Raw genomic sequence first — 16,929 nt, forward strand, 5'->3', positions numbered from 1 at the left:
ATGATTGCTTTTGCAATACAACATCGCAATATGTTGTTAATTCTGTGATTGGGGTTGATTGCTTTTGTCTAGTTGTGTCCCATGGGCAGGCTTGTGTGTTTGTTGTGTTTGTCAGAAAATAGAGGGGGCAACTGATAACTGCAGGCCACATCCCTTTAGACTGTCTGTATCTGTAACAGTTTGTAGATACACACACACACACACACACACACACAACTACAGTAAACACACACACACACACACACACACACACACACACACAATAAAAGTAATTTGGGCTGCATGCTAAAAAAACAGGGGCCTCAGGGGTCCATAAAATCTGCTGCAATAAACAGGCAAGCTGCACTTGATATAAATGTCCCACTGTTCAGTGACAATCAAACCCTATTATCTCATCGCATTATTATCTGTGGATTGCTTTTGTCAAATTACAAAGAGCAGAGCAGAGCAGAGACTTGCTACAGACTCTTGACCCTGATTGTTGTTTTTGTCAATTAATATATGGCTGCAGAGAACCAGGATAAATATCATATCTAATTCAAAACACAAGGGTGGCTATCACTATACCAGTTAGGATTTTCCATTGACGACATGATCTATAACCTTAACCTTTACTGGAAACCCTTACCCTGACCCATGACCTGATCATAATTCCACTCCAACACACACACACACACACACACACACACACACACACACACACACACACACACACACACACACACACACACACACACACACACACACACACACACACACACACACACACACACACACACTCTACTGCTGATAGTCCAGGATGGTCCAACCTAGTCTCGTTTTGGCATAAATGGATAGAATAGTTACAGGACCAATTAACATAACAAAACAGTAATTTCCATACAAAGTGGACAAAGCAAATATAGCTCTGTAATGAAGATCAGTGTTAATATGTTTGCCAGTTAATTTCTCTTGCTGTCAGTGAAACCCTGCAGGGACAAAATGATTGAATCCTGAGGATGTGTATTAATGGTAGAGGCTGCTAATTAGCCAAACAGATAAAGAGGGCATTAATCTTAAAACCTGGTTGTAGGCCCTTGAAGTCAAGAGGAAACTTGGCACTGAGTGCCAAGCATAATGGGTAAAAGCTACGGTGGTGGAAGAACTAGGCTATGTTTTAAAATGTAGGCTATAACAGTCTTTTCAGGATATTCCAAATTCATTATGTAGGCTATGTAATAGTAAGATATTTGACAGATCATTACAGGGTTACGGTAGAATTGTAAATCAATTTGGCTAGTCTTAAGAATAAGATATGTCATGGGATGACTCCAGCAAGTAAAGCAGATGAAGTGGGGGACCCTCAGAGCTCCAGTTGTTGTCTCTGATGAAGCACTGACACTCACTGGCTCAGTGGTGTAACTACACTTTGGCGTGTGAGAAAGTGAGTGAGAAAGACACTCTATCTATCAGCCTGAGAAGGATGGAGTTTGCCTGAGGACATTTAGATTAAATTTGCTCATTTATAAAACTCATATTAATGGAGGTTTTAGCCAAAATGAGCCATCTTTAATCTTAAAATGCAACATAGCCTCTTGAATTTAACCAGTTTAATTTTCTTTTTAAAAAACAAAAACAAAACATATCAGGAAACAAGCACTAGCCTACTAGTACTAAAAGTCTATGTTGGAAAAGTAGAAAGAACAATCATGGATAGCCTACACAAATAAAATAATGACAAACAAATAAACCCTCATAAAATAAAGTTAGGCTAAATGAAAAGTCATTAAAAGTAGGCTATTTCATCAAATACGTGCAACCTTTACTATTTTAGTTTTACTGTCGCCTAATGTAAAGATTTGAGTTTGATTTCCGTTTCATTTTGATTTGTAGCTAGTTGTTTTTTCAGAGAGTTGCCAACCAGCAATAATGAACAAAAACAAAAACCTACTGGCCATCCATGGTTGTGTGTACCAGGAGCAACGCACCGTCCTCCCCCGCTAGAGGGCGCTGCTGCCGGCGACGGAAACGCTGTGACCGGGTCACATGAACAGGTCACATGATCACTCTTCCGCCAAATTTGGTTTGTGTTTGTTGCACAGACTGGATCCATGGTTTGTTGTTGTTACAGTCAACGAGCTCGGTGGGTTGTTAAGACAGACTGTTGTCAGAAACATGACCATTGACATTTCAAAAATAGTATGAAACATCCAAACGTATTTCTTAAGTACGAATGGGCTTTTAAACCGAAATTTCAAGCGGAAATCCAGTTTATTTTGCGTTCAACTGTTATCACTGGTGACTGTGATGGTGCAGAGGACTGAGCCAATTATCTGTCTGTTTTGACCACAGACACCGTGGATCATGGAGCACCAGTCCGACATGGCCGACAAAGTGGAGAGGAAATATCTGAAGAAAAGGAACCAGGTTTGAGTTTAACCACAGCTTCAAGTAGAAACGAGACAAGCTCAGCTTATTAATAATAACTCCATGGTTACACTGCTGCCTGTACATCTGTATTTGGCCTAAACATTTGATGCTATTACGTAAGTTATGCTAACCTAACCTAGCTTACTTCTGTTGTCGAAATAGTTACTTTACTGCTGCTTTGTTGTCTATTTATGTACGCGGGAAACTTAACACTAAACTTCAATGTACCAACGTCAGTTTAAACTAGAAGTTAACGTGTGTTTCTTTGTTACTCTTGTTGTAGTGTGACATGAATAAGTTACACACATTTCATACCTGTTTTTTTCTTTCTTCTTTTTATTCAGGTGCCACTTTCAGAAGACATTACCCCCAGATACAGTGGTGGTATGTGAACTGTATGACTGTAGGGGAGTTGTAGCTGCTCACCTTACAATAAAACTTCTAGCAGCTCTTGAGTTTGATTTTTAACTGACTCATTATCAGGTCACATCTAACTGCTGATTATTGATATGTAAAAATTGACTGATATGTCTAACTTTGCTTCATGGCTCCTCCTCCAGAAGCAGTAGGAGGGCTCATCTTGGATCACAGATGCAGACGTCCAAGCAAAGAGTTGAAGTGCTACAGCAAAGCTTTAAATGAGTTGTTTAAAGCAGTGACCAAACATCCACAACAGTAAGTCTGATGGCAGCACTATTACATTTACTTCTTTTTTAAAACATGTTTGTTTTAGATGCCTAAAACATGTTTGTGATTTGTATTGTGTCTTTTTAAGGTTTGGCACTGGTCATAGCCTGCATGACAGTTATGAGGACCTGAGTGGGGGCTTAACAACTGCCCCACTTCAAGACTCTCAGGTGGTGTTTACAGAAACAGGTGAGCATGACGTGTAGGATCCTGACTAGTCACTGGTCCTTGTGCTTTCTGTGGTAGAAGAAGCCTAATAACTGTTAATCTTTAAAGTAGCATCTACAGAAAAAGTACCCTGTAATAAATCAATTAAAATTAATTAAATCATTCCCACCAGACACGTTCTTGAAATGCATTCACTTACTAATCCCTTGATTGCAGAAATGTATCACATTTCTTTCTGATCTTCATTATAAATGTGTAGATAATTATCAAACCATGGGTTCTGCTTTTCCTTCTTTTGTCCAGATGTGACCCTACCTTCATGTCTGGATGGCAGCCCTGGGTCCCATGAAAGTGAGACAGACGACGAGTTGCAGAGAGCTCACCTCCCTGACTTGCGCCGCTCTTCATCCTTAGTGCTAGCGATGGTTTACCAGGAGATGATGACAATCTATGAACAGCTAAAGGTGAGTTAGAGGGGCCACTGGCATGACCGTTTATCAGTTAATCCATGTAGGAAAATTAGAGGACAGAGAGTGACTTGCTGTTAAAAGTTTAAGTGTATGGCTGACAGTTTCTAAAATGTATCTGCAACATTATGCACCAACTCAGATAAGCAGATAACATTATGATTCAAGGGCAAGATTAGTTTTGACTTTCAGTTTCAGAGATTAGTTAATGTTGTATACGAAGTATGGTAACATGAAAGTGTGTGTCTGTCTGTATAGGCAGAGCGACAAAGCCAACGACAGTGGGAGAGGGAGCTACATGAGCGGGAGAGGCGACTGAAACAACACGAGGAGGCTTTGGCAAAGCTGAGTGGACTGGAGGAGATGGTTCACTCTCGTATACTGGCGGTAGAGGAGGTCAGACACACACACAAACACACACACTACATTCAATTACATTTAACACAAGGATGGTCTTTTATTTCTTCAGCACACCTTGACTCCTCTTGTTTTACACTACCACTTGTCTTACATAGTAATTGTGTGGCTCTTAGTCTTAAACAACCTCTAAACCAAACAGCCAGCGATCCTACAAGTGATATCCAAATGTGGATAAAACTTTACCAAATCTAAATCTGCATTTTTACATTAGGATTTCATGTGTGAAATTGCATAATTACCATGCTTTGGGAAAGACTGCTTCAAATGAACCTCATCTGTCAGACGTGTTTACGGGAAGACTTTCTACATGTATGCCACATAGCCAGCGTTTGGGGCATTTTAGGGGCTAGGGTTGTCCATCTGTCTGTCCATTTGTCATTATTCACTTGGACTCAAGGATGTACTGATTCAGTTTTAGTGGACAAAGGTCAAAGTTAAACAACACACTGATTTCATGTGCTTGTGAATGTGATACAGTACAATCAGAAAACCCACGGGGAATTTTACAACATCTGGCACAAACTTTCACTTACACCGATGATGATGAACTTGGTGGTCAAAGGTCAAAGGTCATCACCCGACCCCACACAATTTAACCAAAATAGCTACAAAGTTAAAATGAAGTACTGACAGTTTATATCCAAATGATCAAAGGTCTGCTATTTCATCATACTGTTCTGCAAAACATGCCTGGCCATTTTCAACTCAAGAAGGAGAAATCTTGACCGTATTTCCTGCAACTTGGCTAGTGTGGCGAAGACACACAACCGTGCAGCTGTAAATCTAGATTTGAAATGTAATAAATCCAGCCTGATATGTTACCAGAAACACCAGCAGGAACTGGTCCGGCTGCAGGAGCTTCTGCGAGAGCGGTGCAAAGAGAACAAGAGGCTCAAATCTAGCTTTGAATCAATGAAGGAGCTGAATGACAACATGAAGAAACAGGTAAGAGGTGTTCACATACAAACACTTATTGTATATTTGCTGGTAAAATGTTCAGTCCTCTTGTTGGAACCGTAATGGTATAATATATAACCTTATAATAACTAGTTCTGAAATAATATCCAATAAGCCGCTATACAACCCATCTTATTACCCATCTGTTGTGATGAAAATGAGCTAATGTTTGAGTGTAATTTTTCTTTTTCTAAACTTAGAGTGACTGATCAAATCTGTCTCAGGATATGATAATGTAATGGTAATGGAGCAGTGTAAGACTCAGACCAAGCAACTAGTAACTTAGACCACAGGAGGGCACTACAATATCACCCTCCTACCTTTGGATGTTGAATAATAATGATAGTTGTAATTTTTATTTACAGAGGACTTTTTAAAGCCCATTTTACAAAGTGGTTCACATTTAATAATAGTATAATATTACTGTAGGATCGCAAAGTCTACACTTATTTTCCGGGTTTATGAGACTTTGCTGTGTTGAATGAAGGTCTCCTTGCTTCAAAGCAAAACCCAGAGGCAATATACATAAGAAAATGGATTAGTAAATTTTTATTTCCAATGGTCTTACGTAACAGTTTGACATTCACTCTTTGATCAACAGCTGAATGAGATCAGTGAACAAAACAAGACGTTGGAGAGCCAGTCAAAGAGGGTGCAGGCTCGACTTGAAAACCTGCAGGTAACAACATATTAATCCATTCAGAAATTGTTATGACATTGATAATAATAAATTATAATCATAGTGACGTTAATGTTTTAGTGTCCCATGGTCTGAATGCTACTTGAAGCCTTTCAACACCAAATAATAATAATTTAAAACCATTAATTTCATGTAGTTTGGAAATTTCTGAACTTTATTTGCTTAAGATTTTTATTTAAAGGTTAAAACAAATGTTCCCTCATACATACATTTATTGACCTGTTCATTAATTTTTTAGAGGAAATATGAACACAGCGTAGTGTCGAGAGGCTGCCAGAAAGGAAGTGTTAAGAGCACTGAGTGTATTAAACCGTCGAAAAAGGAGAGAACAGCTGCGTCTGGCAAACCCAACACCAAGGTACTTGAGGAACTGTGTTTGCTTGCATGTGCCTGTGTTTTTTTTTCACACTGAAATGTATTACTAATCAACACCATTTGCTCTAATTGTGGCTACATTTCTTTATTTTATTGTGAAGTCTTTATTGAAAGAACACTGCTCACATCATTAAGCATGGTTAGACAAGCATGAAGACACTCATTTACACATATATCCAGGCTGGAAACGGAACAACTCCCACTCCTCACAAACCACTGTCCCCCTGCCAGCTGGCCTGATAACTCATAGATTGCGATGTTGTTATGTTATATCATCACTGTTGTTGATGAAGATGAGCATTACTTATCTGGATACAGTTGCAGTTTCCATTTAAGGGATTTTTTTCCTTTCACTATTGACAGAGCATTGGCTGAGCCAAAGTTTCCATTACTGTGATTTTCAGAGTTTAATTAACACCTTCAGTCTCCCTGCTGAAATCACTTTCCAAACACACTTGTATATCCTATGACTGAACTGCAAATAGACATAGTTTTAAAATTTCATTCACATTTCTTAAAATAATCATTATTTTAAGAAATGTGAATGAAATTTTAAATGACTTGACTTTGCTCTGTGATTGTGAAACTGGTCGAGGGTGTTTGATAATTTAATGATTTAATGATATGATTTAACCCTTCACTTTACCTTCTTTTCTTTAGGGCAGCTCCACTCCTGCCCAACCGAGGCTCCTGGCTCTTCTGTTGGACTGGGTACTTGATGGACAGTCGTTCTCACCGGTAGCAGGAGATGAAGACAAAGGTGCGGGCCACCGTCTGCCTCAGGAAGTAGCGCTCAGCGAGAGATGCCTCAAGGTGACATGTTCACGTCAGTGGTTTACTGTCATCACCAGACAGTTTTATTTCAATCAGTGTTATAAGTCATCTTTGATTTCTTAGGTGCTACCGCTGTTAGCAGATCAGCTTTATCACATGCCCCGGTCAGAATCAGACCTCCAACTCAGCCTTCTTCGCTTCATCCATTGGGCTTTGAGATACATGGACAATAGCGGACAGGTAAATAGACCTTATGTCTCCTTCTGTAGGTAAACTGTGCTGCCGCAGTTATTGTGGGATACATTTTTATAAAAGAAATCTAGATTTTAGGACCCAGGCTAATTTTGGATATTATAATAATTCACAGCACAGTATGTGTGATTTTCAGTAAGTTGTCAGATTGACGGGCCATTTATTTTGTAGTTACTGTGTGTCTGAAAATTAGTCCTGGTGTCACACAAGCTGCAGTTCTGTCTGACATCACTACACTGGAACAGAAAGGTTTCTTATGTTATGGTAAAATATTAGAGGACAAAAGTCCTTTTACTTACTATTTAGGTAGCTACATTTAAAATAGCTAAAATAGAACTGATATTGTCCAAAAGCTGGTTTTCTGCCCTGCATCAGTTGAAAAGAGATCCAGTTAAACCCTGGTCAAAACGTTGGTTGATATTAGTGCTTTTCAGCAGCATCCACGTTCTTTGCAATGAATGACGTGGGCAATCACAAAGTAACATCACAGATGTAAAAATTGTTTAACAAAAGTGGTTAAGTTTGTGCCCTGCACCTTTTTGTGTTAATGGTGTTTGCAGAACAAACAAGAGATAGATGTTATCCATACAAAACTGCTGGTCACACAACATCATGTAGCAGAAACTAACACAACTTCCATGTTGGTTTGTGGTTATCAAAAGTCTCTCTTTGTCAGCTTGGTAAATTTCTGAGTCTTAATACTAGCCTCCAGCCCATAACCCTCACCTTCAACTCATTCTTGGAACTTTTAGTCCCAGCTGTGCCTCAAGCCACGTATTTCCTCTCCCTCCAGTCCAGCCTCCAGCTTCCTCCAGCTTCATGCTCCAGTCTTCTCCAGCCCTGCTGCAGGGAGCTTGGCCCCTTCATGTTTGTTTGTCAGGCCATGTCATTCTTGCACAGTGACATGCTTGATGTTCAAATGGAATCACATGCTTCCTTATTATTGCAATATGTGTTCACTTTTTTATAACAAAAATCCAACCACTACTCAGGCCACAATACATAAATAGAGGAAGGAAGATGTTACTAAGTCTTGGGGGTCCTGACTGAGGTGAATCATCTGTGAGGAGGGGTGTCGTGGATTTGAAAACCACAAGCTCTTCGTTATTTTGGAAATACACAAATCTTGGATAATAGCTATTGTACTGCATTGATTTATTGACTCCATCAGTTACGTGGAGAAAAAGTCTCCTGGTTCCCTCTTAGGCTGACCTTGTATTTTTACCAGCCACAACAGTGTTGTTGCCGTACCTTTCACCTTGCATGCGGGTACGTGCTCAAAATGTGGTCTTGGACTCATCTAGCATAGCTGGAACTACCACAGAGGCAATTTTGAGTATTTTGGAAGGTGTTTATGTCTGACAGATTTTGTTGGCGTCGCAGCCGTGCAAGTCACCAATGGAGTTGAGATGAAAATGAAGGCCGTGAAGTAGTCTGATCCGTCACAGCTGGTTTGATCCCATCACATGCCGGTCTCTAATTTTCACAGATTTCTGATGAGGAACATTCTAGACATTTAATTCCTGTTTTTGACAGTTATATAACAACTGAGCACATTGTACAATAACTGGTGTGTGTTTTTGCACAGCATGTAGCGCTCTCTGCCACTCTGCGACGGATAGGAGAGGAAGTGCTGAAGCCTGCAGGCCAGTCAGCACTGCTGCAGTCTGAAGATCCAGACCTGCCCAGGTCCTGCAGCGAGGCAGCAGGAACCTTCAGGAAACTTTACCGTAGTCCATGTCCTCACACACGCATTCTCTCCAAACTCATCATCCTCCGCACTGTTACACAAGGTATTATCACTGAACACACGTGGCTATATTATAGCTGGAAAATATTTGCAAATTTGAAGGAGTTTCTTATCTTTATGGGCTTACATCACATGGGAAAGACCTCATATTTAATTATGGAGACAGATGTTTAAATAGTCATCAAGTAACAACATTGGTAACGTTGATTGAGATGTCTCCGGAGCTTATGACTATTTTCCGGTTAAGGAAAAAGTATGGACAGACAGTTTGATCAGCCACAGTCAGAAACTGATGTGTGAGGAGGAAAAGGTGTGGTTCAAGGGTGAGCTCAGTTTCATAATCACCCACTGAGTGAATGTTTTAGTTGAAAACAAGTTGTTTAATCATTTGTTAGACATCAGTATGTTACTAATGTTATTATGAGCAAGCCACTATGGCTACTCCTCCACCATAGCACTACTAATATGATCAAAAACAACTTTTGGATCTCTGTTGTTCTATCTTTCTGTTTTGTTTTCTCTACAAGGAGCATCAGCCTCACAGAGCCATTAGCATGCCTTACAAATATTTATAAAGGTCATGAAGCTATTAGATTCATCCATTTTTTTTGCTCTCTGGCCTCCCACATTATAAATCTTGAGGCACTGATCTTTCATATCCTCATGTATTTGATGAAACTCTCTACTGACCTGCCCTTCCATCTGCTCGTAACGCTTCAGGGCTCCCTTACTGTTTTTCTCTACAGACTGTTTTCTGTCAATCTGCTTGCCAGCTTTGCTTCCTGCCCTTGTCTGGATTAATGTAAAACCAGATTGAGCATAATGGCGAGATATTCCTTCCTCCTCATATTTGCTGCAATTTTTTATAATAGGTACCATTCTGGGGTGGCGCAAACCAAACTCAGTCCAAAAGAAAAGAAATAAAGCTTTTATCCTGTTTCACAGTGTATAAATCACTTTTAGGCATTCCAGAAGTATTAGAGCTTCAGAAATTCTCATAATTATTGTAGGTGATCAAAGATCATATGTTTGAATTTGACAGGCGTAATGGGTTTTGGACATAAAAAGTGGACTGCAGCAGGATGGCAGGCATTGTAACTAAGTCTAGTGGTAGAAAGATGGGAAACACAGCTTTGATAGTGGGGATAGGATTGGAAAAGGTAGGTTGAAGAGTATTTTCCAGTTGCTGAAAACAGTGGCAAAAGGTATACAGTACAGTGCATAGGATGAAGTACTTGTCTCTAGGATTATGCGTCACATTGATTTATTTACATATCTTTTTATGATGTCTGGAGAATAGATTTGTTAGCTGGGGTATCTCTGTAACACTGTAATGCTTATGATCGTACCGTGTGCCACAATGCTGTTTAATTTGGATTTTACACTTAGCCACATTGAGATTTATGATTATTTCTGATTACTTGTGCAGCCCACCCTCTGAATGTAAATATGTCCCTCTCTTTGCCCACAGCTGATGCGCTGGCCCAGGCTCTGGACAGCCTCCACTCTGAGCTGATGTCTGAGGAGAGTCGAGGCCTGTTCATCCACTATGGAGGAGTGTGTGCACTACTGAGGGTGTTACAGGCCAGTCGTGGGGGTCTCCACACACCTATACACCTCCTCATGCAGCTAACTGAACAGTCCAGTAAGTAGGCATGTGTCAGATGAGTATTGTGTAGAACCCACCACCTTTATATGACGTTGAGTCTGCAACAGACGTTATTATTTTTTTTCCATTGCCAAATGATAAGTCACAATCGAACTGTAAAATTCGGTCATGGCAGTAACATTGTGGAGTGCTGGTTCCTTTGTCAATTAGCACTTCAATAGAATGTCTCCTGTGACCTCAAGATTCAGTTTGAGCTTTGTACATTTAGCCGTGCTCGGAAATCATCTGTGCTTGATGTAGCTTTGAAAGATTCTGTGATCACTCCTCTAGCCCAGATTTATAGACTGTCTTTACTATCACTATTTACTTTGATTTATACCAGCCCCTCCTGCAGTATCACTCCATATCATGCATATCAAAACCACATGTTAAAAAAAAAATCAGTTTGTCTAAGCGCACATCAATCATAAGCACTGGTCAGGCAACGGATCTGGAAGTTGAAGGCATAAAACGCTGGACTTGCACCACTTCCCGGCGCTTTTATAGAAAGACAAAAGACTTGACGGAGGTGGACATGGACAAGAGAACAGCTGCAGTGTGTTTTCATGGAAGGGCGAGTTTGGAAAGGTTATGAGCCATATCATTTAAGACTGCTGTATGCTAATGCACAGCAGAGCCATATGCCAGAGGCGGCTGGGGCCGAGCTGTACATGTGTGCATAGTTTTGCGTTTCTGAGGGACTGTAAGTCTAGCAAGACTTGCTAATTATTGTGTTTTACAAGCAGTAATGAGGGGAGACCGGAGCGGGGTGAGGAAGAGGGGGGGTTGGGGGGAGGCTTACACCTGAAGATTGCCAATAAAACAAATCAAAACAAAAAGGTCTAGTTGTACACAAAAAAATATACAGGTACCCGCACGTACACACAGACAGGACATTTGTGGTCATTCTGTGACAACTTGAATGCCTGTGTAAAGTTCAGTCGGAAAGTTAAGTTACACAACACAGCTTGTGATACATGGATGGCAAAAAATGCAGCGGGCCACCTCAGCACACACATATACAAACACAGTTGTTATTTTATGTCAGTGTCTGGTAAACAGTTAGGGCCATTAACTACCAAACTGCACCACGTAGTCCAGGGGCCTACAGTACAGTCTGTGCGTGTTTGTCACCTCATTGGGCTGACAGACGTGCAGAAATCATATTGTTATCATTTATAATGATGCTGGGGTGCTTTGGTTGGGTGGGTGGTTAGAGGGTACGTCCCATGCAGGATATTGCCGGTCTGGGATGACTGGGATGATTCTTTGCTGCATATCTGTTCCACCGTTCTCTCTTCTAGTCTCCTGTCGTCCCTCTCTATCTAATAAAGGCAAAAATGCCTGAAAAATATATTTTTTTAAAATGATAATGCAATAAACAAAGACGAGGGCGCGGTACATCCAGGACAGCTGGTCCATCATAGGGCAACATATAGAGATGAACCACCCCAGTGTGCATGTCTTTGGACTGCGGGAGGCAGCTGGAGTACCTGAAGAACACCCACACAGGTGAAGGGAGAACATGCAAACTCCACCCAGACAGGGCCCAGGCCCAGGAATCAAACCAAGAACCTTCTTGTTTTTTTATCAGTCAGCTCTAAAAAGGCCCTTTCAGAAGACTGGACATTTGTTACGCTTTGAGTGATATAATCTGATGATCTTTTTCAGAGGCACTAATGTCATATTAATAAAGAAAATGATTCAACAACTTGACCTTCAATAAATTGTCTAGTTCCAGATTCTGGAGATTTCCTTCTTTTCCCAAATTTAATCTAACTGTACATTTTTGTTTTTTGAGTTTAAGTTTTCTTTGAGAAATTTCATATTCCATACACAATTAGTCCAAAAGTAGCTAATAATGTCTAGCAGCAGTGCTACACCTCCTTATCAACTAACTGTAAGGACATGGTTTAGATTACAGCTGTGTTGTCCAGCAGACATTTTCTAAATGTTCACTTTTTCAGAAGATTAGAAAAAAATATGCTGGTGTTAAAAACATGCATGTTTCAGAAAATCTAAAAAGCTGATGAAAATTGTTAAAGATCATATCAGTAACATGAATCATCTTTAGTAGTTCTCTAACCTTGAGAGGGCGTGATGTTATTCGTAGAACAAAGACTGACCAAACTACCCTCTGCTGCTTCATCCTTCTCTTTTTATCAGATTCTACCTGTCATATCCTTTCTTATCTGAACCTGATCCTCTTCTTCCCCATCCAGTCCTCTCCTGTGATTTGATGCCAGCTGTACTGCTCTACCAGCCAAAAAAGTCCCTCTGTGGCTCAGATTGTATTCCCTCACCCAGATGCGTGGTTTAAGACCGGAGAGTTACTTTTTCGAAGGAGCAGGAATGTGACTTTAGCGAAAACAAATGTTTGTTTACTAGGAACCGACTAATTTTAGGACTTCATAAGGTTGACATTTGCTTTTATTAATTTAAAAAATGTGCTGCCCCCATCTGTGTGGATTGAAGCTGTTGGCCTTTCTCTGTTTCATCTCCGTGTGTGTGATAGGTTTGGTTTGAAAGCAAGGTCAGAGTTAACACTGACAATATGGAAGCTCTTCCAAATACAATAATCACAGAGTCCCTCTGACCAGCATCTGTGTCCCTGTCTCACTCAGTTTGATCGTTAAAGTGTTTTCATGGTTTGTTTGTGCGTCCATGTAGTTTTCATTTCTACGCAAATCTAAAAAGTATGGCAAAATGAAGCTGATGATTTCCATCTCTTCAGAAGTTTTAACATTGGACCAAAATGTGTTGTTCATCAAGGAAATAGTTCTGATAATATCCTGCTTTCTTCACTCTGCTTGTGTTTGTGTACTTGTAGGCTACCTAAATCCCTTCCTGGAGGCCTGTAGCTGTGAGGAGTTTTTCCGAACAGCGTCCCAACTCCTTAAACACCCTCGTCTGGAGCTCCCATTGCTGGAGAAGCTCTCTATGCTTCTGCAGAAGCTCTCCAGCATCAGGTAGGTTCTGTGGTTTCCATAGGAAAATAAATGCATCAGATCATGGGTGGTAAACACCTGCATGTTCAGACATATGCTTGTGCAGTCATATCATTTCTCTTCTGCTAGTGCAGATTGATGCTTATCTGATGAATAATGAAACTGAGTGAATATGACCTTAGCAAAGGCTGCTGATATGGAGTCCCTTTCCCTACATTAAAAGGATACGCTTTGGAAGATGGCAGTGATGCCCAACTGCTTTTCTTGTGCCACCTACTGTAGATAAAACCTTGAGCCTTGTTATTTTTTCCCTTGGGAACTGTGAACAGCTCAAGGACTGAGGAGGTGAAACAACACTAGTCAGCAGTGCCATTAGTTTTGCAAACCAATGTCTAAAAAAAAGTGATAATGATTTTGACCTGATGATGGCACTATATCAAACCGCATTATGTTGTTGCTGCTCATCCCATAATTACAAAGCTATTTGAAAAGAAATCCAAAGAAAGGCAGTATCAAACAAGGGTCTAGTAACAGACAAATGTGACTAAGTCTAGGCCAGGGAATATGTTTCCCCTGATGTTTTAAGACTCAAGGTTATGTCGTTTTCATTTCCTTTTGTCCAGGAAGAACCGCCGCCTGTTTGAGCTGTCCTCTCTCCACCATCAGATACAAGAGCTTTATCGCAAAACCAACCACACACACACTTTCCTCTGCCTTAACCTCAGGTCTGTTCTTCTCAACCTTAAATGAAACACATTCTCACATATGTTTCTCACCCTCACAATGGATTCAAGGTCGCTTTTTCAAAAAAGCTCAGACTTCCCAGTTAAGAGAAAAACGTCTTGCCTTGTATTTCACTACTTGAGCACGTTGCTCGGTCTTTCATGTGTGCTCAAACTGTAATTACCACATTTCCAAGAGTACAGTACAGTGCTCTACCTCAAATAACATATGCAGACCCACATTCTTTATTTATATAGTGATATGTTTTTGAAGTTCTTTTGTCTGTCACAAGTACTTTGTTAGCATTGTGTATGTTTTGCACATTCTGACCCCTCTGTCTCTGTGTTCCACTATGTTAATCTGATGTTTTGTCTTTTTCTGTGATGAAAAACCTTTTTTAAAACGTGTGGCATGCTTGCCAGTGGCCTTAATGGGTGTCTCATGTGCACAGAGGAAGAGAGGCTGTGACTGTGAAGCTTTTTAATGGCAATAAACAAAAAAAGAACTAAAGAACATTGAGATTGGATTGCATATGAAATCCATATGTTTTGTATAAATGTGTCTTATTTGTTTGCTCCAGAGCATGGGTGGGTTGATGGGAGTAATGGCCTCAGTATGGGACACACTGGTTGTGTTGGTTGATGGGGAAGATTGGAGGGACTGGAACAATTACAACTGATATTTAAAACGTACTTGCTGAAAACCACTCGGAAGTGCTCGACTGGTCTGGATTTGAAAGAGCTGCACCCAGGTTTTTAAAGAGCCCTACAGCATCCGAGTTCCCAAATTAACCGCTTGTTAGTTGGTTTCCAAAACTTCAGTTCAGGTCTGGGCTCTAAGATAAAAAGTGTCCTGGATAATTGTGTCATTGGATCACATATTTATCATAAAATAAAAAAAATAGAGTACCTTTCATTGTCCATTCAAAGCTATTGTGAGTGATGGTATGATATTTCACACTGACATCGAGTTTGTTTTGAGATTAATCCCTTCAAAACGCATAACAGTAGCTCTGTCATTTCAGAGTAATTAGTCTAAGTGATTAGAAACGTGATTTAAGGGGCTAGATGTAAAAAAAAAAAAAAAAAAAATCTAAGGGGAATTTAGATGAAATGTTTAAGAGTTAATTCAAAGTTTTCCTCCATTTTAGTTTATGACATTGATAATGATTAAGTATTAATATCAGTTGTGTTATCAGAATGATATGTCATTTTCTGTCACCTTTCAGACCTTTAATACAAACCTAGTAATGTAAATTTATTTGTAATTCCTAAACACATTGGACGGTGAGAAGAAGTGGTTGGTTAAAACTGGGGGAAAAAATAAAATAAAATCTAACTGTGTCAGCAAACAGCAGTGAGTCAGTTTAACCTGGAGGCCTTAAACCACCTGCTGGGAAAAAAAAACATTCACATACAAAGATGTTTGAAAAGAAATACTCTGCCAAAATAAATGCAACCTGTTTTAAATGTCTGAGTTAAAGTAATTCCTTGAGTTGCAGACTCTTGGAAATGATTTTCATCTGCACCAGGTGCTACAATCAGTATGATACAATAGGTCCACTGGTGGAAAATGAGTCATTCAGTGTTATTGTTGTTAAAGTGTAAAAAATGAGCATCGCTCAGGCAAACTACCACAGAAAGTACCAGATATGGGGGTCAGCATTGTGCAGCCCTAACATGTGTCCAGCTGCTACATTGTCGTTTCTGTATTTAGTTTGTAGCATTTCTAAACCAGTGTTTTATTTTTCTCTTGGATGTGTTTGGAAGCTTGTGGATAATGCAGTCTGTGTTCTGCTGTGATAAAGGCTCAGGGGCAAGCTGTAGCCTATAGTTTAGACCATTTAATGATAAGGAATGGTATTATCCCAAATTACTTTGGTTTCTAACCACGTGTGTTATTACATAGCAGGCACCAGAACACATGCAAAAGCAATGTTAAATGTTCTCCATATACACAAAATGACTGGAAAACTACTTTTTAGTGCCCCTTTTAAAAATGATTGCACTGTTGTAAATAAGTAGGATCATTTTATTCTCCACAGGGGATGAAACTAAATTATGAGAGCAAAGATGGAGGAAATCCCCTTCCACTTGGCCGAGCTCATCCATCTGATTAAGTCCTAGCCTACCATTAATTCGTTCTTTTTTTTCTTTTAATTTGGTTACCTTTTTACTGCTTAACCAGCTGAGAACAGCCACAATCAAAGAAGATTCTGTTTGAGATTTTTTTTTTTCTGGCAGTTATGGAGGAGGAGAGTATTTACATTTCTTTCTTGTTGTGGCTGTTGTGAATTTTGTCGCATCTGGATGATATCAGATGGAAACAGCAGGGTTTATGATCAACAGCGGAACACACTGCCACGTAAACACATCATCCTGTGACGACCATTTTTCAACAAGCCACCCAGGTTACATGCACAACTCCTGAACCCTGACCTTCGAGGAGGGTCTTCAGACGGCGGCGGACACCTTTCTTTAATTTGAGCTTATTGAAAAACACTGACTCTGTTCACAAACTGCAGGGGCAGGACAGAAGTTCACATATCGATCCTCAGAAATCCAAAATCCTTTTCACAAGGTCAGATGTAGTGTGGTTAATACGGTCTCTCTCTCAAGGTAATTCAACCGTTTGTCTTCATCTATCTCTTC

At 40.0% G+C, this 16,929-nt stretch overlaps 1 protein-coding gene across 1 annotated transcript; it reads left to right on the top strand.

The window, feature by feature from the left end:
* Positions 1-2,343: 2,343 nt before the first annotated feature.
* Positions 2,344-14,783, top strand: ccdc138 (coiled-coil domain containing 138). The gene is made up of 15 exons (XM_085764257.1): positions 2,344-2,406; positions 2,754-2,793; positions 2,970-3,084; positions 3,185-3,285; positions 3,568-3,728; positions 3,990-4,127; positions 4,977-5,096; positions 5,710-5,787; positions 6,047-6,166; positions 6,844-6,996; positions 7,081-7,197; positions 8,798-9,002; positions 10,431-10,604; positions 13,438-13,576; positions 14,179-14,783. The coding sequence occupies exons 1-15, from the start codon at positions 2,344-2,346 to the stop codon at positions 14,303-14,305; spliced, it is 1,851 nt and encodes a 616-aa protein (XP_085620383.1). The 3' UTR covers positions 14,306-14,783.
* The last annotated feature ends 2,146 nt before the right edge of the window (positions 14,784-16,929 follow it).

This window comes from Trachurus japonicus, chromosome 21 (genome assembly GCF_045865225.1).
Source record: "Trachurus japonicus isolate A0001 chromosome 21, Traja_1.0".
Taxonomy (NCBI): domain Eukaryota; kingdom Metazoa; phylum Chordata; class Actinopteri; order Carangiformes; family Carangidae; genus Trachurus; species Trachurus japonicus.

Bases quoted from the DNA above. Each gene is read 5' to 3' on its own strand.
- ccdc138 (XM_085764257.1), top strand. From the start codon at position 2,344: ATGGAGCACCAGTCCGACATGGCCGACAAAGTGGAGAGGAAATATCTG. The intron at 2,794-2,969 runs GTATGTGAACTG...CTCCTCCTCCAG, and splicing joins TACCCCCAGATACAGTGGTG to AAGCAGTAGGAGGGCTCATC. The intron at 3,286-3,567 runs GTGAGCATGACG...TCTTTTGTCCAG, and splicing joins GGTGGTGTTTACAGAAACAG to ATGTGACCCTACCTTCATGT.